The sequence below is a fragment of the Hevea brasiliensis genome, chromosome 4 (assembly GCF_030052815.1).
Source record: "Hevea brasiliensis isolate MT/VB/25A 57/8 chromosome 4, ASM3005281v1, whole genome shotgun sequence".
Taxonomy (NCBI): domain Eukaryota; kingdom Viridiplantae; phylum Streptophyta; class Magnoliopsida; order Malpighiales; family Euphorbiaceae; genus Hevea; species Hevea brasiliensis.
This window is the reverse complement of record NC_079496.1, coordinates 13,800,844-13,823,361: the sequence shown is the minus strand read 5'-3', so window position 1 is coordinate 13,823,361 and position 22,518 is coordinate 13,800,844. Positions and strand designations below refer to the sequence as shown.

The following is a 22,518-nucleotide window of genomic DNA, read 5'->3' as shown; positions in this document are numbered from 1 at the left end:
ACAAAAACAACAGAGCAGGTAACCATAAAACACGCTTACTATAAACCCATAACTGCAGAAAACAAACACAGCAAAAGAAGTATATACAACGCCACCTGGTGAGTGGAGGGTGGAAATCCACGATATCGGACAGGGTAGGAGCCCCCCTTGCCTGATAGGGACAGGGAGACAGAAGAAGCGGCTGGTTCCGCAGAGAAAAAAACCCTATAAGACAAAGAATTCTCTCTCTAGAAATCTAAAGAGAAAGCGAGCTGCAGTTACGTACTTACGATTCAGTATTCGGTTTTAATTTATAACAATTGAGAAATTGTAGAATGGGCACTGAAATTGAAAGTATAGAGGAGAGATTGAAATCTTTTCTTGCGCAGCTCAAAGCAGAGTGTGGGGTTTTTGAAAGAATTGTATACAAAAACAAAAACCAGCACAGAAGAAGCTCTTATTTTCAGTATCTCCTAAAGGTAAAGAATTACTATTTCAAATTCTGAGCGGTTTAGTATTCTTTCATGTTAGCGATTTCTAGGTTTTGTTTGCTGTATAGAAAATTGATGAAGAGAAATAGAACTATGTGATTTTTGTTGTTTTTGTTAAGAAAGGGTGAGGTTCCCTTCTATTGAGTTGGTGGCGTGTTTTAATTTTCTGCCTCTTTTGGATTTTTATTTGTTTTCTGAGGTTAAAATGATATTTGGATGCTCAGAAAAGTGAAGCAAAAAAATATAAAAATGATTCGCTCGGAAAATTACTGAAAATTTTGAACAGGGTATGCAGCTATTACTGGCCCAATGGTGCATTTTTTGTTTTAAATTATAATGCTGTTCTAAGCTCAAATCTCGATTAGGTATTCTTTTAGTGCATTTTTTGCTCTCAAACGGAGAATAGCTTATCTTATTTTTATTCTTATAGAATTCTTTTTTTAGCTTATACTTCCGGCATGGGATTTTAGGTGAGACGAGATTTGAGGCTTTTGCAATCAGCCAAGTTGGAAGACATACTGGGTTCCTGCTTTCATGTTATCACTGGAAGAAAACCTCAGCAAAAAGTGCATTTTCTGGAAAGGTATGTGTTTTAAATTTCAAATATACAATTGGTTATATTCATCGGAGCTATTACATAAACTTGCATTGTGCTGGAATATGAAGCATGACAATATCAACAGGGTAATTTTTTTTTTTTTTAAAAAAAAAAAGACCATGGAGTGAAAGATGGAGATGCTTTATTAAGCTAAATAAAAGATGCATTTGTTACTCATGCTAGTTTTTGAATAATATAACATGTATATGTATCCTCAAGTCAGTGGGGGAAAATGTTTTATTTTGTATGTAAAGTTCACCTGATTTATAACATAATTGTGCATGGTCTGGGAAATTAGACACTTTTTATGGGACAAAATTATCTCCTTTTTTCTTAAATGTGGTAGTATTTGTGACAGTTTGAAGAGGAGAAAAAGTGACTGTGGAGTACCTAATTTTATGGAGCGACTTCTGGGTGCAGCACGCATACTATCTCAGGTGCATTTTCTTTTCATCTTCTTCTGATTCCACATGATTTCTATTCACATATATACTGGATTTATAAAAACGAAGACATTTCTGATAAATCACGAACTCATCTTTTTGTTTCATGGGTTTCATACTTTAACCATATGATCAGTTGGAGATGATAACAATCTGCTAATAGACTAGTAAGAGGAGGTTGAATAATCCTACGACAACAATTAACCATATGGATGTGATGCTGAAACTAAATATTTGTTCTCTTTTGCTATCACAGATGGTTGAGCTAATGCTGAAGGCAGCTACGTATCCTTCTTCAGTTATTTAATTGGATCATCTTTTATCAGTTTTGGCACGCTTTTTTTTGTCTATATCTTTTAGATGGGTTCCTATTTATTTCATGGTTTTATTGATTTGGTGATTTGAGTGAAATTATTTTGCTAATTTGGTGCACCATCCTATATTTGTTCTTGACTTAAGTAGGTGACTTGGATTTCATCTTTTATATGTGTCTGGTTCAGTTACTTGTATTCTTTGCTAACTTATTTTACATCAAAAAACATATTTATTAAGAGCATAAAATTTTTGATGTTATTCCGAGTTATTAGCTGTTTATGGTGCCATTGTGGCCAAATATTTCTTTTTTGAAATTGAATATTGCACGCTTTGACTAATATGCATGTAATGTACGTATAATTGTGTGCACTTTAAGACAATTTCTTTATATGTATTGTATTGTACAAATCTTGCCTGCTTATTTCCCTACCTAACTGTCTCATTTATCTGACGTTTGATGTTATAGCATGTGTATGTAAAGAGTATTAGTTGGGTTTTTCTGCTTTCTGTTTTGTCTCTGTAATTTTAGGTTCTAGTAGTTGTGGGTTTTTTTTTTTTTTTTTTTTTTTTTTTTGCTTCCTTATTTTTAGAAGATTCTGTGTTGTTTGGATGAGCTCCTTTTATCTTGAGGCAACTGTTTAAAGAGCAGCCTAGGCTGCATGGTTTCTTTCTTTTTCATTTGGATGATTCCCTTAACCATTCTATAGTGAGGTATCCACTTTGCTTGCACGTTCTTTTTTTATGGGATTTTCTCTTACTATTCTGGCTCTGCTTGCACGACTCAGAGTTTTGGTTCAGCAAGTAAGTCATACGTATGCTCAAGAAGTGTTTATTGTGGTGCAAACTAAGTTGTGAGAAAAAAGGTGCAATTGGTATGTGTGAAACGGAGATAAGCTGGGACAGTTGAGAGTTCTCATTAGCATGGAGAGCATGTTTCTGCTGCATTTAGAAAATAATTCACCAGAACAATAGATAACAAGTAGAATAGTTAATATATAGGATAGATGATTGAAAGCAAGTGCAAATGAGAGTCTGTTTTTTCTTGGGAGGTTGTAATGTTTCAAATTAGTGCAGTCTCTGGATATCTAGATGAATGCTGTGAGTGAAAATTATGCTGCTGTTTTTGATTGAAACGTTCATATGGTTTTCTCCTACAGATATTACTTGATGTCGTTTCAGTATTCAACATGGTATATTCTCTCTCCCAAAAGAAGCAATCGATTAAAATAACTAAGGAAGGAATTGAGGTTGGTCAGAACCCTATATATTTTGAAATCCTTTTGTTATAAAACCTTTTCTAATACCCTTTTGCTTAATTTTGGTTTCTATCCTATTTTCTTTGATGTTGATGCAGGCTTTTAGGGAGTATTATCCAACAAATAAGGAGTTTGTCACTTTAGAGTGCATATGGGAGAGAGATAAGTTTGTGTTACTTGAGACAATACAAAAAAGCGAAATAGAAAGTCAAGTTGGGGTTCATGGAGATACTTCCATTGAAACATCAGCTCTACGATATAAGAGTATTGAGTCTTTTCTTGGAGGTGAGAATATCTGCAGCAGCATCCTCTTTTATTGCAGCATTTTCCTTTATAAGTTCTTCCCCAACCCCACAAAAAGCACACCCACAAAAAAGAACCCAGATGCCCCTTCTTTGTGGTTTTTTGGTTTTATCTGTATGTTCTTTCGGGAAAGCTAGTCTCATCATTTGCATAATCATTCTATAGCTCCACTTGTTTGCCCATCAATCTTGTTTGTTTTCGTGCAACACTTTCTTTGTTTTATATGAGAAATTGATGTGTCTGCATAAACTGATTTAAACTTACAGTCCTGTATATATGCCTATCTGCTATACATTCAAAGCTATGCAGCTAGCTGAGATTTTCCCATCTATTTGATTTCTTGCGTGCATTTGAATTGAAATAATGAATATGTAGATAGGCAATGAGGCATTAATAATGATCTTGCTTTAAATCAGAATCTTGGCAATATGCTAAGATGGCATATTCCTTGGGATTTAATATAATCCTTTCCTGTTTAACTGCTTAAACTGCTCAACATGGTGGTCATACAAGTTGGGGAGAACAATCCCTTGATCAATTGCATATGTTGTTTGTCAAGGCATTGCTATTTGTCTTCCATTTGCAATTGCCCCAGTGATTTTTTTGGAAACTTCAAGGCATGGGCTTTTGATTTATATTGTTCACTCCATCTCTACATGTTTTAGCACTCATTTTGACTCTGCTTCATTGTAATCTGAGATTGCTCCATTATTCATTGCCAAACACACCACCACCACCCCACACCCCCCCCCCCCTCTAAAAAAAAAAAAACAATACTTTTACCTGCCTTATGATTTTGGTGCTACATTCCCTAATATTGCTTGTTTTTTTTCTTTTTTTTCTTTTTTTTTTTTTTTTTGGGGGACAAGATGATTCTGCCTTTGAGGAGTTGAACGAGCATCCTGCCAAAGAAGGTTCTACTTACACCAAGGAAGACGAGAAGGATTTGTTTCCTGACCCTTCCACTGAGAGAGAGAACGAGAAGGAAGTTGAAGGTGGTTTTGACCTGGGAGATAATCCAGATGCAGGAACTCCAGATGAAAAACTTCAACCAGAAGGTGACCTGCTTGCAACCTCAAGTTCATCTCCAAGATCAAAACCTTTGACACCAAAGTCCAGTGCGAGATCGGTGACATTTGTCTCGGTTAAAAGACCTGCGCCCTCAACAGCAGCATTCATCTCGGTTAAAAGACCTGCAATCTCAACTGCAAATATAACAGTAACAGATGTTCATTCTGCAGAATCTGAAAAGGACAGTGGCAACAAAGAGGATTCGTTTTTCAATTTGCTCACTGGGGGAAGCCTTAAAGATAGTCTATTCTGAATTTCTTATTTTGTGGATCAATCTTTTGATTTAAAAGATGTTTTATACACACATGCCAAATTTTGCTTTAGATTTATTGAGGGGAGACTTCATCAACTTGTACATATGAGGTTAAAGAGAATTTAATTTTTATCCTTGTAAGTGAAACTATCTGGATGCAGAACAGAAACTATCCCAGCTTAGCCAAAATTAATCTTTAACAGAAGGAAAGTTTTGCTCCACCTTCTGCCTAACATGAAGAGTTGGAAAAGGGTTGGTGATATAGTTGAAATTTGATTTATAAGTGTGAATCTAATTTATGGTTTTATTTTGATTAGTTTAATTACTAATATTCAATTATTCAGACTAGCTAAAAATGGAGGTTAGGGTTTGAATCTCAGGTAATTCTTGCCCGTTACAAATTACATTCTCCATTTGCCAATATTAAAATTTTTTTATGATTATTTTTGGCCAAATTAATCACCAATGATCAATTAGTTATTCAAAATAAATAAACAATTAATCAATTGGTTAATTAACTTAACTGTTAAGAATGAATTGGGAATGAATCAATAAACGGCGTCGTTAAAACAATATTGCTAATGACATCTAACTGTAGTTAGTGTCGTCGTGAATCAACGAACTCGCGGGTGATCACTCGAAGTCGCTAGTCCCAGAAAAGGAGTAGCCGTAGAGAGAGACGGTAAAGTGTTGAGAAGAAAGAAATGGTGAATGCTATCAATTTTATCAATCATCAAATATCGTCACCTCGGCTTCAATGTTATTCTTCTCGTCCTCCTATGTTCCCTAGGTACAGGTATCAAAATCTCACACTCATTATTCGTTTAATGTTGCTCTGCGTTGAATTGTTTTATCGATTCCATTTCTTGCTTTGTTTGCTTTTATGAACTGGGCTTATATTTTTTCGATAGATGTTTGTTTGTGGGTTTTGGCTACTCATTATGAATTCTGGGGGTTTGGTTGAGTTGCCATTGTGCTTGGTTGCTGAAAAAGCATGGGAAAATAATGGCTAAAAGTTCTAATTGATTGTTATTCATGATTGAGCAGGAATTCATTTATTTATGAATGTGTTCGTGATGGATACTAAAAGTTTTGAGTATTTGAACTTTTAGGGGACAATGGTTTAAGGTTTAGCGGCCAATTTGAGCTTTTAGTTGAAATAATTGAGCAGTTGGTTGCGTCTGGTGAGGCTTTATTCCTTCCTTTATTTTAATTTATTTGATATGGATAGTGCCATTGGTTTGAGGACAGAAGGAAAGTTCTTCTATAAAAGGGATACTAAGACCAAATCATCCCTGGAGAAGAATAACTTGTCCACAAAAACACGAGGCTGATTCAGGAAGTGGGACGATTATAGTTCAATCCATATTTCTGAAAAACGAGGGGCTAATTATAGAATACTCCAGGTTCACTAAAAAATAATGCACCTTACACTCTCAAAATTTCAGTTACTCCTCAAAATATGGAGTATGGGTCCAACGTGTATGTGAAAGAAGGAGCATGTGCTCCAGTTGCATGGAATCCATTAGTGATGCTAACTTTCACTTATTGCTTAATGTTTAACTTTCACTTATTGCTTAATGTTTTTAGTTACTTTTATTTTCCTGTTTAAACACTCCCAGGTAAAGTCATTTTCACCCCACCTTGCAAAATCCTTTTTTCCAAATTCCCTCTATAAGTTTCAAGGGCTGCTTCCTTTGAATTTTTTGGTAAGTGTTCAAAACTTCCTTATTGTGTTCTTTATGCATTAAAGTACAAATCATCTACCTTTTCCCTTTTTGATCATTTTGCAACGAGTAAATTGAATTGAGATTTGTTTCCACCTTGTAGTTCCAATGAGAAAGGGAAAGAAACTGACTTTTGAAGATATGACACCTTTCCAACGGTTGAAGAAAGTGAAGAACTTAGAAGGAGATTCAGTCACCTACAAGTTGCTTATCCCTTTGGACGAATCAACTAAAACATACACATTGGAACCTATTTTTAATTAACATGATTCCTCTTATGATGAATGGTTTCCTAACCACAACAAAGACCCCCTTAGGTTTCCCAAATCCAATGACATGGTTATTTGGGTCAAATTCACACTTAGTAGGTCATGGCCTCTTCCAAGCCAATATTATCTATGTTGGCTCAGCCAAGTTGAGGCCCAATATAATGAACTTTGGGATGAAATAGCTATTTTTGATTTGATCCAATTTCCATGATTTTGAATCCCACTCCATAACAATCTTCTTGCATAAGCCCTTTTCTTTTGGTCAGGAACCTCAAATTGCTTCCTGTTCAGGTAAGCCATGATAACAAATACCTTGTATGGCGTAGGAGTCATGTTTGATGACCCACCATATGGTGAAGAGAAATCTTAGCTTTACAAAGTTTCCATAGGTTTAAGTAAATCTTGACCAAGAATGCTTGGTATAGTTCTACAAGTACAGGTTCCAAGGTGACCAAGAATATGACAAGCAGAGAGTTACAATATTTATTGGAGTGGTTTATGGGACTTTTCAAGTTAAAACTTCCTTGACCTCATAACCAAATTTGGGATTGCTAGCAAGTGCTAAGAAGAATAGAAAGAAGAAAATGAAATTGACTGTCATGGTTAGGAACTACCAATGGAACTTTGCTGTGTATCAACTTTGGTTTTGTGATAATTGTGAGCTTGCTCAACCAATCATTTAAAGTCATATTATGCTTGACTCGATCATATAGGCATGATTGGTCTAACTACAATCCATCATATTTTGCAATAGAAGATGTTCCATGCCCAATCTTTGATGTGGCTCCGCCTAAGAAGAAAGCTAGAATGAAGGCAAAAGCTCACTGTCGATGTATAAACGGAGACTCCATGTGAGGTAAAATTTTCGAGACTAAGAATTTGTTTTGTATCTTTTAACCATTGACCTATAGGAATCAAGATCAGTTGTAAGTAGAGGATCTAGTGTGACCAGGTGCAAAATGAAGGTTTCTAAAAAAGGCCCAATCTCTTCAAATATTGAGCAAAAAGTGGAGGGAGCACTTCAACCAAAAGTTCATAGTTAAAGACCAAGCTACTCAAAAGCCATCTAAAGGTCCAGTTGGCCAATGTAGCTCCTCCAAACAACCAACAACCAATCTTGAAGAAAGTTCCTTGCCTATAGGTTCATAACTCAACAATATCATTGAAATATTACATATCCTATTTCTAGTTGTTCACCTTTATAGGACACTGCACATAATATGCTGGAATACTTGTAGAAGTTAAAAGCTTGCCCTAGCTCACTTGCCCCATTGTATGGAAGCACCAAAGTCAAGTTTCGAAGCTGAAACTTCCCCAAGTGAAAATGAACTAAAAGCAACTATGAACAAGGTCAATGAAGGTTTATCGGTGGGCCTGACAATTTTTCTTAACCATAAGGCTGATAAAGAGTTAAAAGATGACTTGCAAAAATCTCCAATGTTTCAAAAAGATGATAAGCATTGGCCAAAATGTTGCTCTTGGGGCCTTTTTGAGGGAACTGGATGTGCTTTCAGTTCAGTATAAAACTACTGACAAATTACCAAGGTGTTTGCAAGGAGAAAAGCACGAGAATTAGCCAAAAAAAAAAACTTTTGAAATGAAGGTTGAAAAGCTTAAGGAGATAAAGATCCAAACCTGCAAAAACCTGGAGAGGATTCAAACATTGGAGGTAGAGCTAGCTACTTTGAAGAGGGAGCAAGACTGTCTTTTGGCAGAAAGCAAGACATGTAGAAAGATAGCTGAAGAAAACATTTTCAAGTCTGACTGTTGAGCTACAGAAGCTTCAGCCTAAAGAAGAGGCTGCCAAAAAGGATATGACCAATGTCTCTAGTCCTTTTGTTACATTGAAATCATCTTTGTTATAATCAATCAGTATGCTTTTCAATCTTGTACATAGTTTTCCCCTAGCCAACTGCTGTGTTTGCTCTTTGAACAATTTATAAAAGTTGATCATTGGGAGGCTTGATCTTGATCTTTGATCTCTGAATTCACTTTTCATTTGTTTTATTTGCCTATTATGTGTCTCTCTCTTCATTTTTCTAGTTGCCTCTATGCATGTCCTTGAGCATGTAGCATACCTATTAGGTCATACTTTCATGTGAATGATGTGTTTCTTAATGAACTTATGATGGGCTCCTAATTTTATTGTTTTGATCGAGACTACCATATTCATGTTGTGAACTTATGGAAGATGGCGAGTATGTGCTACATCTATTCGTGTTTCTTGCAACCCTCACTCTTAATGTCTAATTAGTAAGGTAGAGAATCTTAACATCATAGTTTATTTGCTTATTCATACAAGTGAAATCCAAAAACAGGGATAGCCTAGAGCTGTTCCATGTGCATTAACAATCTCCCATGTAAATTTGGATGACTGACTATGATTCTATCATTGTACTATAGCTTTCTGGTAAAAAAACAGCTACTATAATATTGCATCTCTCAAAGTTATAGAACATTTGGAGTTCTTGTAAAGTTAGAATTCATTGATTTGCTTGTATATAATTCCTACTCAGAAATCATTTCTGCAGCTTTTATGTAACGGCTAATTTCTCTTTTTTTTTTTTTTTCTTTTTCTTCTATAGAGGAGTGCCTGGAAAAACAGGTTCAAAATGCTCATTTGAGAACCCTATCTCAAGCAAGGTTGTGGTTAGAAATCTGCTATCTGGGCTTTCTGCTTCATTAATTTTTCTTTCCCAAACAAATCAGGTTAGTTGGTTATATTTCTTCTAGTACTTTATGCTATTACCTTAGTATTTTTCAATTATGATTTGAAGTCTAAATTTGTAGAAAACCTATATTATTGATGTGGTAAGGAACATGCTATGTAAATGCAGTGTTTCATATGCAGGATATACAGTAATCAGAGAATTTAACATATGCTTATAGGCAAAATGTCAACCCTCTAATGTGAAACAAACTCTAAGATAGTTCAGGATCTATACCATTTCTTTACTCTTTATCTCAAAATCCCAGAATTTTATATAGAAAAGATTCATCTCAAAATGTCCTTGAATGGTAGGTTCCCTAACATATGATTATATCACAAGTTTATGTGGAAAATGACCTCTTACTTCCTTTTCTTCCCAGAAGTTTGGTTCACGCCCTACTTTTTTAAATGCATTGCTCTTCCTTCGAGGTAGACCTGTGATAGACTGATTCCATGGAAAAATGTAATGAGTAATATCAATCCAAGATTAGATTTCTTGTGGTCTTGCTGGGTTCAAAGTATATAGGATTATCATAGTGATCTTTGCATATCATCTCAAAGATCATGAACTCCCTCTGAGAAAAAATCCTCATTTTTCTTGTCAGGTTGTTGCAGCAGATGTGTCTCATTGCCACAATATCTGCCAGCTTGCAAGTGCTGCCGACAATAAAATAACCATTCCACTTGATGAGAGCTCTGATGAAAGAAGGGGGAAGCTCACGATGATGAGAGGTGTGACAGCAAAGGATTTTGACCCACTCAGATATTCTGGAAGGTGGTTTGAAGTAGCTTCTCTCAAACGTGGATTTGCTGGACAAGGTCAAGAAGACTGCCATTGTACCCAGGTAAATGCTAGGGATATGTGTGGTATATAGTTTTAATGAATATATTCATCCTTTTGAACTGCTTCACTTGCTGAATGGAAACAAAATTTCTCAACTTTCATTAACATTGTATACCTTGCATTAAAGTTTTAAAGCTGTGTGATAGGCAATGTCAGACGATGCTTTGTATATGTTTTATATACATTAGGCTGTCGAAAGTAGTTGCAGTTCATTGATTGGTCTCCTGGGGAGAATGTGGAAAACTATAATACTGTCCCAGTCTAAAACATATCTTGGCTGTTCCTCATATTTATTTAATCTAGATTCTCTCTCACAACTTTATGCCTTCAAATAGGTGACGTCTGACTAGTTAATTTATAACTAGCAGGGCGTGTATACATTCGATATGCAGGCATCAGCTATTCAAGTAGACACTTTTTGTGTTCATGGAGGCCCTAATGGATATATTACTGGCATAAGGGGAAAGGTTCAATGCTTGGCAGAGGAAGATTTGGAGAAGAATGAGACTCAGCTAGAAAAGCAAGGGATGATTAAAGAGAAGTGTTACCTTCGGTTTCCAACATTGCCATTCATCCCAAAGGAGCCTTATGATGTGATTGCTACTGATTATGATAACTTTTCTCTCGTCTCTGGAGCAAAGGACAAAAGTTTTGTTCAGGTAATGACAGATTTGAAGAAGATCAACTAGATAATATCTGGGTTCTGGGATATTATAGATTCTGAGTTTACGTGGTTCATGAAGTACAATAATATTCAGCTAAAAACAAAAATTGCATCAAGAGGTCACTTATTGTTATTGATGTTAGTAGCAGGAGATTACCTTGTTCACTTCAACTACTAAGCTGAAGCTGAAGATTTAGGAGCAAGTGGCTCTGATTATAGATGCAACCATTTTATGTATTGCCGTTGCCATAACCATGGCATCCCCATTGGTCATATCTAAGTCTTGCCATTGGCAAACAATAATTTGTCTTAGTGATCGACATACTGAAGTTTAGGAACTATGAGAAAATGCTCTTTGCCGTTCGCAAGTATCATTATAGCTCAGGGATGCGGCAGCCATAACTAGAATCTAGTATGTTTTGGCATAAATGTTTCAGATATTTTCAAGGAAACCTGATCCTGGACCTGAATTCATAGAGAAATACAAATCTTACTTGGCAAACTTCGGATATGATCCGAGCAAAATCAAGCACACCCACAAGATTGTGAAGTTATGTCTAACAGCCAGTTAGCTGCAATGATGTCTATGCCTGGGATGCAACAGGCGTTAACAAATCAATTCCCTGACCTAGAACTAAAGGCACCTACTGAACTTAACCCCTTCACAAGTGTGTTTGACACTTTGAAGAAGCTTCTTGAGCTATATTTCAAATAGAAAATGAACTAGTGCACATGGTGGTCATATATTCGTATTTGCGTATACAGCAACAAATACAGATTTGTTTCTTCTACTTTAGAAAGCATGTTCTACTACAAAAGTGAGCGTATATATATACTTCGATTTTTTTTTTATAAATAAAGATATGAGATAATATTAGGAAAACTTGTTTGGTAATTGCTTTTTTGATTGACAGCTTGGAATTGGTAGCTGATACTTTTAATTGTCAACTTTCAATCTTTTAGGGCCTCTTTCGATGTGAGAAAAAAAAAAGTCAACTTTTTTTTTTATTTTATTAGAAGAAAAAGAAAAAAATAGAAAAAAAAATTAAAAGTTTAATTCCCTTACTTTGTAAGAAGAAAAAAAAAATAATAAAAAATAGTATTTTACTGGAAAAGAGTGAAAAAAAAAGTGCTAGTTTTTATATTTTTTACCTAGTCTCACATGCACTTGTGTAAATTAATTTATTTTAATTTTATAAACTATTTAATTTTAAATTTAATTTTTGGTTAAAAGTATGCATAATTAAAATAGCAAAATATAAATTTGATGTGAGAATAAATTATTTTTCAACTAGTATAATTTTATTTATAATAAAATTATATTATAAATAACTACATTGAAAATTATTCAACTATAAACTATATTATAAATAAACTATCATACTATTTAATTATAAAATTTTATTATGCTATTCAATATAATCATTTTTTAGTATAATTTTATTTATTAATAATTTTTCTTATAAATTTTATTTATTAATAAAAATATAATAATTTTCTTATAAATTTATTTTCATTAAAATATGAAAAAAATACATAAATCACTTTTTTTTCCTTTACTTTTGGTAAGAAAAGTTTTATAAGGAGAATAATAATTTTCTTTTTCAGATTTTACTTTCCTACAATTCTAATCACTTTTTATTTACTAACTTTCCTTTTTACAAAACAACCCTTTAGCTGTGATTGTTAGCTGCAATGCAAGTTTTTATTTTTTTTTATTTTTTTTACAATTGTTTTTTTTTTCAGATTCAAACTAAAATAGTCATTTTTTTAATATAATTTTATTTATTCAATATAAACATAATAGTAAAATATAATAACTTTATCTCCTCACTTTTCTTTCTATTAAAATATGGAAAAATATATAAATCATTTCCTTTATTTTCCTTTCCTTTCCTTTCTTTTTTCTATGAAAAGATTTATAAAAAAAATAATAGTTTTCCTTTTTATAGTGATTTTATTTTCTTTATAGTTCCAATCACTTTTTCTTTATTATTATTATTTTTTTTTTTATAAAACAGAGTCTTAGCAACAATGTAAGTTTTTTTTTTTATAATTAATTTTGATCAAATTCAAATTCAAGATTTTATAGTTTTAATTTTTTTTTTTTCTTTTTAGAATTGTTTTCGCTTGGATTCAAACTAAATTAGTGATATTCTGGACATGATTTAATTTATCTAAAATGAGCATAATAGTAAAAATGTTTTCTCTCCTCACTTCTTTTTCCTATTAAAATATAGAAAAATATGCAAATCATTTCTTTTTTATTTTTTCATTATCATTTTTTATGAAAAATTTATAAAATAATAATAATGATATTTTTTATAATAATTTTGCTTTTTTATAATTCAGTTCACTTTTCCTTTTTTAGTTTTTTTTTTTTTACAAAGCAGGTCGGAACTGCAATGGAAATTTTTTTTTTATATAATTGATTTCATTAATATTCAAAACTCGAGATTTTATTGTTTTTAAAACGAATCCAATACCACAAAATAAAAATTGATTGATGATCAAACAGTTTAAACATATTAGTTTTGCCTAAACGTTTAAAAGTAAAAACAAAAAATACATATATATTATAGGTAGAGGGTACAATCGATTGGTTTGATTTTGAATTAAATTAAAATATTTAAAAAATTAAATTAATAAATAATAATAATCAACCTAAATTAGGAGTTAAATCAAATCAAATCAAATTAAATTAAAAAATTTTAATTCATTTTATCAGTTTAGGCCTATTCTGCTGGGCTTTTTTAATTTTTTATTCTTTAGATATATGCTATAAATTCTATAAATTACATATTACATTATATAAAAACCCATAAAATAAAATAAAAAATCATAAATTGAAATTTTAATTAGTTTGATTTTTTAATAAAGATAATTGAATTGAACTAAAAATCAAACTTTTTTAAAAATATTAATTAAACTGAATCCAACCAATAAAAAATTTCAAATTAAAATTGTTCGATTTGAATTTTTTTAATTACAACTAATTATTGCTCACTCTAACTAATATAATTTTCTGGGCCGCTTGCTTAACGCTTGGAATAGCAATGGACTCATTGGGTTCTCAACAAGCATAAGGCCCACACTACAACGGAGAGTTTTCTTTTTATTTTTTTTAAATAAAAAAAGGCCTGATTATAGAATTCTAGCAGGGGGGGAGACCAGAGGCGGACCAATCTTGATCAAAAATTCTTGAGGCAATGATTTTAAATAAAAAAAGGCCTGATTATAGAATTCTAGCAGGGGGGGAGACCAGAGGCGGACCAATCTTGATCAAAAATTCTTGAGGCAATGAAACTCTCCTTCTCAATCCCCAAATCAGCCGCCAAATCCACACCTAAACCTAAACCTTCCTCTGAAATTGATATCGTTACCCAAAACAATGGCACTGTTAAAGAATACGTCACCGAATTTGATCCCTCTAAAACCCTACCCAATTCCAATAGGAATCTCATCATCCCCCCTAAAGAGAACGAATGGAGACCTCACAAGCGAATGAGGAACCACGACCTCCTTCCCACTCTCCAATCCGACAACGAAGGCCTTCGCTTTGAGATTGCCACCGATGGCCACGGCGAGGACGATAAGAGTGTGTCCTACGGCCTTAATATCCGGCAGCAAGGCAGCGCCGACGGAGATAAGGGCGATGGTGACGAAGGAGTCAAATCTCACCAGAAAGAAGAAAGTACTGAGAATTTGTTGTTGGAGAAGTTGAAGTATGATCTCCAGCGGTTGCCGGATGATCGAGGATTTGAGGAGTTTAAGGATGTGCCTGTAGAAGGGTTTGGCGCGGCTTTGCTGGCTGGTTATGGTTGGCATGAAGGGAGAGGTATCGGGAGGAATGCTAAGGAAGATGTCAAAGTCAAGCAATACCACAAGAGAACTGATAAAGAAGGGTTGGGTTTTGTTCCTCCTGCTTCTAATGCTGCAAGTACTAGTGTTAAGGATAGAGACAGGCAAAAGGAGAGGAAAAGAGAAAGAGACAGAAATGAACCTACTGATGGTTTCTTTGTTGGTAAAGTTGTCAGAGTTATTGCCGGTGGAAAAGGTATTTTGGGTTCAAAGGGTAGAATTTCAAAGAGGCTAGATGATGGTCGGGTTATTTTGAAGCTTTCAGAAACTGAGGAGGAGCAAAAACTGCGTATTTCTGATATTGCTGATTTGGGCTCTAGAGAAGAAGAGAAGTGCTTGAGGAAGTTGAAAATGATACAGAGAGAAGGCAAGCAACCGAACGATGGGGACAATGAAAAGCGCATTGCTGAATCAATTAAAGAAAGCAGAGAGAGTATGAGGAGAGACAGCGGTCAAGAGAAGGATGACAGAAAGCGATGGCTCAGAAATCACATTCGGGTCAGAATTATAAGCAAGGACTTGAAAGGAGGCAAATTTTATTTGAAGAAGGGGCAGGTGGTAGACGTGGTTGGTCCATATCTATGTGATATATCCATGGATGAGACTAAGGAGTTGGTACAGGGAATAGATCAGGACCTTCTCGAGACTGCATTACCCCGACGTGGGGGTCCGGTCCTTGTTCTGTATGGGAAGCACAAGGGGACGTATGGTAATTTGGTTCAGAGGGATTTGGACCAAGAGACTGGGATTGTGCAAGATTCTGATACCCATGAATTGCTCAATGTCAAACTTGAACAAATTGCAGAGTATGTTGGGGATCCCAGCTACATTGGGTATTGATGCTTCTGGAGCCTCTTTAGTCCATGCTGCCAATAGGTACTCTGGGATACTTTGGCTTGATTGCCTCTGTTGATATATAGTTCTCTTCAATCTTTTTACATTCTTAAGGAATTTGTAGCTGTTTCTTTTGTTGCTTATTTGTTATTTTATGAGATGGAACTTTTTCTTTCTTTCCATAAACCAGTTCTAGCATTGGATGATGTCTGAATATTTAGGTTCTTTTAGCTTGAAGAATTATATATATAGCTTGAAGAATTTATATATATATATATATATATGTATATTGAACTGCTCATACAGTCATATTTGACTTTAATGAATGATTAGTGTGGCCATGAAATGAAAAATTCATCATGTCGAGTGAAGCACTCATTAGACGTGCTTGTGGTACTCTTTATGTTCACATATATATATATATATATATATATATATATATATATATATATATATATATATATATATATATATATGTATATGTATATGTATATGTATATATGTATGTATATTGAACTGCTCATACAGTCATATTTGACTTTAATGAATGATTAGTGTGGCCATGAAATGAAAAATTCATCATGTCGAGTGAAGCACTCATTAGACGTGCTTGTGGTACTCTTTATGTTCACAAAGACGGAGTTAGTTTTAGTTGACAAATCCAAAATGCTCGATAACTTTGAAGTCTGTTTGCTACTATGTTTTGTATTCAGCTTTTCATTTTATAAGGCCATCTAAAAGATTCCTGTAGTGTAAATAAAGCCATCTCTAGGTTGGTATTTTTGGCCTCCCTGAATATTTTTTAAGCCAATTATTTTAATGTTCAACTTTATGATTTCCAGCAGAAACTGATATAATCTGGCCCCATTAAATATTCTCTCTAAACATGAATCAAGTTTTTGTGGGTTTAGGAAATTTTTAGACAAGATTTTTTTGTTGATTTTTTTATTGTCTTGAATGAAGGATGTAAACGTTGATTGTGCTTATGAAAGAGAAGTAATATGAGTGGAGAATGCATTTTTGAATGTCAATTTTAAAAAAGCTGGAAACTTTTAAGCTTTTCATCTGTTGTCCAGTTATAATCATTCTCAGTAGTGAATATAACACGGAAATGAGAATCAGAAACATTCAGAGTTTTTTCTTTTTGTTTCTTACCTTATCTTTTTTTTTTTTTCAATGAGAGATTTGGTATCTTGTTGTGGATTATTTTTCATGTGCATTTATATATTAAAAATAAATTTGATAAATATTCAATTTAAGTAGTTTTTTTCATGCAGGACAAAAAAAAATGATACAGTGGAAGCTGTAATTGTAACTTAAATGTAGATTTTGATCAAGTGCAACAAACTGAGTAAAAAGATATGAGATCTTTTTAGTGTTGGTTTCAAAGGAGCTGAGGCTGCACCCACACAGCTACTGTTGAGATTAAATAGAAAAGGTGTATGACGTAAGGTAGATGTGTCTAGTATCATTTCAGGACTCCTATGAATCACTTGCTCCAGTTTTTTAAACACAATATCTCAGAAGTGGATGCATTCACATAAATGCTGTTGATGAGATAAGTTGAAGATTTTCTTTTATCTATCTATAGTGAGAGATTGTAGAGGAGGCATTTAGTTAGCTAGGAATAGAAGGTGATCTGTGAGCTTAAGTCTGAAGAGAAAAGAGAAAGGGGGGTGAGGGAGATTTAGATATCTTGATAATTTGGTTTTAAAAACAATAAATTTGGTAGTGAAGTAGCTAGTGTGGTTTTCATTACAGCCAGTTAGTAGTAACACAATGCCATTGTTCTACTAGTGAAGGCAACTTATGAGTTATGACTTGCTTCTGCTGCATAGAATGGAAGTTTTATTTTGGTAATCTTGCATTTCAAGAAGGATACCTTCTACTGTAACTGTGGTTTTAAGTGACTTTGTTTTCACTTTGCTTTTCAAGGCAAAGGATCAAAGCTTTTTCAATGCATGGAAGGTTGTGATTGACAAAGTAGGATTTATTTTGTCAAAAAACATTATAATAGAATCCTCCTTGAAGAAGAGAGTCTACAGTTCTTCATTCTTTTGTGGTTCAAAAAGCATATAATTCACAAATAACATACTTATTCATCTAGACTGGATCAAATTTGTTAGCTAAGAAGGCCATAGGCCTATTCAACAGTTAAGATTTAGGACCAACCGACCAAGTAGTTAAGGTGATTGCGTGCAACTTTATCCATTATATAACTGTAGCATAATCTTAGTTAAAATCTACCATTGCCATCTGCAAACAGTAGTTTTGGAATCATTAAAACCTTAACCTGACTTTGCCAGATTAAGTGCTACACCAATATGTTTGAGAACTTCCCATGGGTAAATATCTTGATTTTTTTATTCAAATGATGAATTACCCTTTGATTTGATTGGGATTGTTCCTAATTTCCTTTCAACATCAAATAACATTGAAATCTTTTTTTTTTCCCCACTCCTTTAACTCTCATTGGAACTTGAGGATGCAGCAAGCATACCTAGAATCTAATTATGAATGTGATTAGTAACTTAAAGTATATTTTGGCATAATTTTTTACAGATATGTTGGAGGAGACCTGTACTGGGGCCTGAATTTGTAGAGACACCACAAAAGCTTACTTGCTGAACTTGGGTATGATCCACACGGAATCACCAACCCCCCAACAAGTCTCAAAGTGATGTCTGAAGGTCAGCTGGATGTAATAATTTCTATATTTGGGAAGGTACAATTCCTGATGTTTTGCTGACCTAAAATTTTTAACTCCTTTATGAGCATGGTCGATTCTTTGAAGACACTTGTGGAGCTTTATTTCAAACTGAAAGTAATTTTATGTGTATTATAGCCTGCCTTTGTATTCCATACAGAGCTACAGATACAGAATTTGTTCTTAGAGCTGGTAATATTTGCCACAATCATTATGTTCTTTCAGCTTTGTGCCGATGATCTTCCTTGTATCATGATCAACAGGAAAACGCTGGTAACATTATCAAATACGGTTACAAGAGGTGTTGGCTTCATCCGAGGTTGAGGTTGAAGTTGGAGTTCTTTGTTTTCTCCAATGACTTTCAACCTCAATTCCCCAGAAGTCACATTAAATGAAGGTATGTAGTCAATTTTCGTGAAAGCAATAACTTAAGCAGGCTGGTTGTGGAACCTGGGACGAACTGACCGATTGCAGTCTTTTTTTGTTTATGTAACTATGAAAGCAGTCGTAGAATCATTTGAGTTGTTAAACTAACGTGCAATGGGAGTACAAAAATTTTCTTGAAAAAATGTAATCCAAAATAATCTTTGTACTATTTGCAATTGCTTGAATTCAATCCTAGAAGTTTCTTCTTTTCCAAATTCTGAAGTTACGAATATAGGAACGGATGATGCATCAATTGTATGCCTCAATTGTGCTATGTGAACGTAAATGGCGAACAATTTAATGAAATTAGCTCTTTCCAAAGAAATAAATGCAGATTCACTTCTAAGGATGATCACATAATCGACAAAACATATTCAAAAGTGTGTTATAATCATTTGGATTTGAATGTGCCATTAATACATCTCAAATGAAATGACTCGAATAAACTCGTGCTGTTAAGGATGAATGCAAGAGCAACGTAATTTGCAAAGGTAAACTCTTTGAATTATCATGGCAACACTGCTAAACAAGTTGACTAAAATCTTATTTAATATATCTACCAGCTGTTTGAATTACATCATGCATTGACGTAGACTGATGACCAACTAACCTCAAAACATTACATTATATTTCTCTGCAGAACAAGATACTAAATGTCCAACTTGTCATAACTTGAGAAGCAACAACTATAAAGCACAATACAGGCAAATGGATTGGTACATTTATCTAAAAATAATCATGCCATTTGAACTGAAAACTGAAGGATGAATTCCCTAATTTCTTCGTTGGCTCTATCAAGTGCGGTCCGTCCATCTGTATCCTTGACATTGTAACTTGCTCCAGCTCTTAACAACTCTTCAATTTTTGGCTTGTCACCTTCTGAAGCAGCCAACATCAATAAGATGTCTACTGGATGAATATTTTGACTTAGGAGAGCCTCCATCTTGTCATATGAACCTTCAACAGCAAGCATCCCCATGTAGTTAAAGTACTGCAAATTATGAAATTTTTTCAGTCTAGACAGCATTTTGACCATCGATTACCCCTGTCAAATGCTTGGAATCTTTGTTTCACCTCGAAATAACAATGTGATGAATGTTGTCTCTAGGTAATCTAGTGTGCATTTCAGAACTATCATTAGCACTCTATTCATAAATGTTAAGAGAGTGTCATATGTTCCGCTTGGAACCCCAGCCCTGATTAGCTTTTTCATGTCATCCATGAAAATGCAACTTGACAAAGCTAAAGGCTTTGCTCCCAGATATGCTAACGAAATTATGTTATTGGGAGCACATTGATTGTGCCATAACCCCAGTTGTGCTTCATGTATTATTCACAACGTCTTGATCTTGATTTGCCGATGAAAGGTTCTCAGGGGCACTAATCAACCCTATTAAGCTTCTAATTATTCATCTGCTCAAATCAGTGCTTCTGATGAGCCAAAGTTCAAAACAAGAATATGAACTTCGTTTTCCAACAAAGTTCTAAGCGCAAAGCAATGACGATGAGTGAGCAGTTAGTATTTTATGCGAGTTTTAATCAAATATTAGAAGTAACAACGTCTAAGCCAGTTTTCAGTGAAGCCGTATCTTTTGGACAACATTCATGTTTGGGATTGGGAGACCACAAAAGCAATATTTAGAAAAAGGGTAGAGAACAATCCCCCATCCTTAATCCTGAGACCCCTAAGATTCATGTCTAGGCAATTGAAAACTAAAAGGAATCCACCATAAGGTGACAAAGAGTTGAAGAATATGGAATATCAGAAAGCTTTTCCAGTCCCAAAATACAATCAACAAACAAGCAAACCCCAATTGTAAAATTAGAGCAAAAGCATGAAATTTACACATTCAGATAGAGAGAGAGAGAGAGAGAGAGAGAGCACCTGCTCAACATCATCTCTATCAAAGTCATCACGGGATTGGCTGCCATAAATGCCAGCTCCTTCAGCATCAACACCACTTTTACCAAACTTGAACCAGCACTTTACTCTTGACCCATTGGAGGGTCCAATTCTGCAGTGTCTTACCCAACCAACCTTATTTTGGATGCCCAGAAACTGAGAACTTAATTTGGGGGAAAAAGATGGAGACTTTTGAGGTTTGGAAATGAAGGGTAGATGAGTTGTACATGATGGTATTGAGGCCATTACAGTGTTTTCTACGAAACAAAGAAGATAATGGAACTGATGTTATCACTGGCTTTCTATCCACTCGAGTGTTTTTCCTTTGGTAGTGTAACAGTGTAGAAAGGATAGGGTGTGCCCAATTTCACGTTATTGAGGTAATTATCCCTTTTTTTCCCTGGTCTCGTTTTCATTTTTCATGTAAGAAAGCCAATGAATGTGGATATATTTATCATTCTAACTTTTTTTAAATTATTAGAATTAAATAAAATTTAAACTAGCTTATGAGTAATTCAAGGAATTAAAAGAATAAATTGAATAAAAATATGAAAGCTAATTAATATATTTTTTATATTTTTTAAAATAAAAAAAATTATATTATTAATTTTTTTTTTAAATAGAGAAAGTAAATAATAATTTTTTATATTTTTGTAAGTATTGATCATGAAAATTATTGATAAAATGATATATTTTAAGAGGAAAATTATTCAAATTATGTATGAATTTTTTTATTTTTTACCTTTTATTTTTAGAAATAAAATTAAAAGAGTAGAGACTCGAATTTAAATTTATTAAGAGTAAATTTTATTGAGTTTCTCAAAGAAGTAATAATACCTTCCATCACTGGATTAAGTCAAGCTAAGTTAAAGTAATTTTGTTTAGTATAGAACTTAACACTTTTCTTACATTAAGATTACATTTTTAAAGCATAAAGTTTGTTGTATTAAATATCCACGGATGATTATTATTGCAAGTGGAATTAATTCTAAGTAGACGCTATAATAAAAATATAGTATTTAAAATTTAAAAAAAAATCTTAAAAATATAAAAAAAACTTAAATTTTAAGAATATAGTTTTAAATATTTGTAGAAATTTTTATTTATCATCTTCACATATTTTTTTTCTATAACTTTTAAAATGATGATGGAGAGATTTATAATTATTTTAAATTTATATTGACTTTTTGCGATTAAAGTTTAGTAAAATTATTTTTTCAATATTAATTTTACATAGTATTCATTCATGAATATATACTTGTGAGTATAGGTTTTTATATCACATTATGTTGGCTAATTATTTTTTATTTTACTTGTTATTAGCCTATTGATGTCAACTTATTTTCCATATTATACTATTTCGTAATTTAGTTTTATAATATTTATATCGATATTTTATTAAGAATTATGTAATCAAAAAATCACATTACTAAGTGATTAGTAATAATAATATAGCGATAAATTTAATAAGATCAATAAATTTTATTTAATATATACATATTAATATTTAACAATTAATGATAAGATATAGCTAAAATAGATAGAAATAACATACATTAAAATTAAATATAAATATATATTAATTTTATTTAAATTTTTGTATTAAATATTAATAAACTAAAAAATCACATATTAATTAGTGATATTAACAAGATTAATGAACTTTATTTAATATACACACATTAATTATTATTAATGATAAAAATTTATATTCCTTCATAACTATATTTCATTAATATAGATGTATATTAATTTTATTTAAATAAGTATTAAAAAAAAACTAAAAAGTCATATCTTTAGAAAAAAAATTAAAAAAGTCACTTATTAATTAGCAATAACAATCTTAAAAAGTTATATATTAATA

General features: G+C 33.1%; 3 protein-coding genes, 2 long non-coding RNA genes and 1 pseudogene across 6 annotated transcripts; 5 read left to right on the top strand and 1 right to left on the bottom strand.

The window, feature by feature from the left end:
• The first annotated feature begins 55 nt into the window (after positions 1 to 55).
• On the top strand, positions 56 to 4,930 carry LOC110670780 (uncharacterized). The gene is made up of 9 exons (XM_058145376.1): positions 56 to 256; positions 369 to 458; positions 941 to 1,053; positions 1,427 to 1,505; positions 1,768 to 1,796; positions 2,534 to 2,627; positions 2,984 to 3,073; positions 3,181 to 3,367; positions 4,255 to 4,930. Exons 4-9 carry the CDS (start codon positions 1,467 to 1,469, stop codon positions 4,707 to 4,709), a joined length of 894 nt encoding a protein of 297 aa, XP_058001359.1. The 5' UTR covers positions 56 to 256; positions 369 to 458; positions 941 to 1,053; positions 1,427 to 1,466; the 3' UTR covers positions 4,710 to 4,930.
• Positions 4,931 to 5,295: 365 nt separating this feature from the next.
• Positions 5,296 to 11,714, top strand: LOC110670781 (chloroplastic lipocalin-like; annotated as a pseudogene).
• Positions 5,512 to 7,126, top strand: LOC131179224 (uncharacterized). The gene is made up of 3 exons (XR_009148197.1): positions 5,512 to 5,893; positions 6,332 to 6,418; positions 6,540 to 7,126. It is a non-coding gene; the product is annotated as an uncharacterized LOC131179224 (long non-coding RNA).
• LOC131179223 (uncharacterized) lies at positions 7,138 to 8,675 on the top strand. The gene is made up of 2 exons (XR_009148196.1): positions 7,138 to 7,362; positions 7,460 to 8,675. It is a non-coding gene; the product is annotated as an uncharacterized LOC131179223 (long non-coding RNA).
• A 2,436-nt stretch (positions 11,715 to 14,150) lies between the features above and the next one.
• LOC110670782 (protein MOS2) lies at positions 14,151 to 18,966 on the top strand. Of its 2 annotated transcripts, XR_002497951.2 has the most exons (3): positions 14,151 to 15,660; positions 18,181 to 18,343; positions 18,589 to 18,966. XR_002497951.2 is itself a non-coding variant. In XM_021832958.2 (2 exons), the coding sequence occupies exon 1, from the start codon at positions 14,224 to 14,226 to the stop codon at positions 15,622 to 15,624; it is 1,401 nt and encodes a 466-aa protein (XP_021688650.2). In that variant the 5' UTR covers positions 14,151 to 14,223; the 3' UTR covers positions 15,625 to 15,660; positions 18,181 to 18,562. The 2 variants fall into 2 exon arrangements, 1 of the variants encoding a protein (XP_021688650.2); XM_021832958.2 differs by lacking the exon at positions 18,589 to 18,966 and having other exon boundaries at positions 18,181 to 18,562.
• A 290-nt stretch (positions 18,967 to 19,256) lies between these two features.
• LOC110670783 (protein LHCP TRANSLOCATION DEFECT) lies at positions 19,257 to 21,005 on the bottom strand. Its single transcript, XM_021832960.2, has 2 exons — positions 20,637 to 21,005; positions 19,257 to 19,742 (listed from the first exon to the last, which is right to left on the bottom strand). Exons 1-2 carry the CDS (start codon positions 20,898 to 20,900, stop codon positions 19,488 to 19,490), a joined length of 519 nt encoding a protein of 172 aa, XP_021688652.2. The 5' UTR covers positions 20,901 to 21,005; the 3' UTR covers positions 19,257 to 19,487.
• Positions 21,006 to 22,518: the final 1,513 nt, after the last annotated feature.

What these genes read in the sequence shown, in the direction of transcription:
- LOC110670780 (XM_058145376.1), top strand. Translation starts at nt 1,467, where the DNA reads ATGGAGCGACTTCTGGGTGCAGCACGCATACTATCTCAG. An exon ending in CTAATGCTGAAGGCAGCTAC is followed by an intron (nt 1,797 to 2,533) that starts GTATCCTTCTTC and finishes ACCATTCTATAG; the next exon opens with TGAGGTATCCACTTTGCTTG. An exon ending in TAACTAAGGAAGGAATTGAG is followed by an intron (nt 3,074 to 3,180) that starts GTTGGTCAGAAC and finishes ATGTTGATGCAG; the next exon opens with GCTTTTAGGGAGTATTATCC.
- LOC110670782 (XM_021832958.2), top strand. Translation starts at nt 14,224, where the DNA reads ATGAAACTCTCCTTCTCAATCCCCAAATCAGCCGCCAAATCCACACCT.
- LOC110670783 (XM_021832960.2), bottom strand. Translation starts at nt 20,900, where the DNA reads ATGGCCTCAATACCATCATGTACAACTCATCTACCCTTCATTTCCAAA. An exon ending in ATAGAGATGATGTTGAGCAG is followed by an intron (nt 19,743 to 20,636) that starts GTGCTCTCTCTC and finishes CATAATTTGCAG; the next exon opens with TACTTTAACTACATGGGGAT.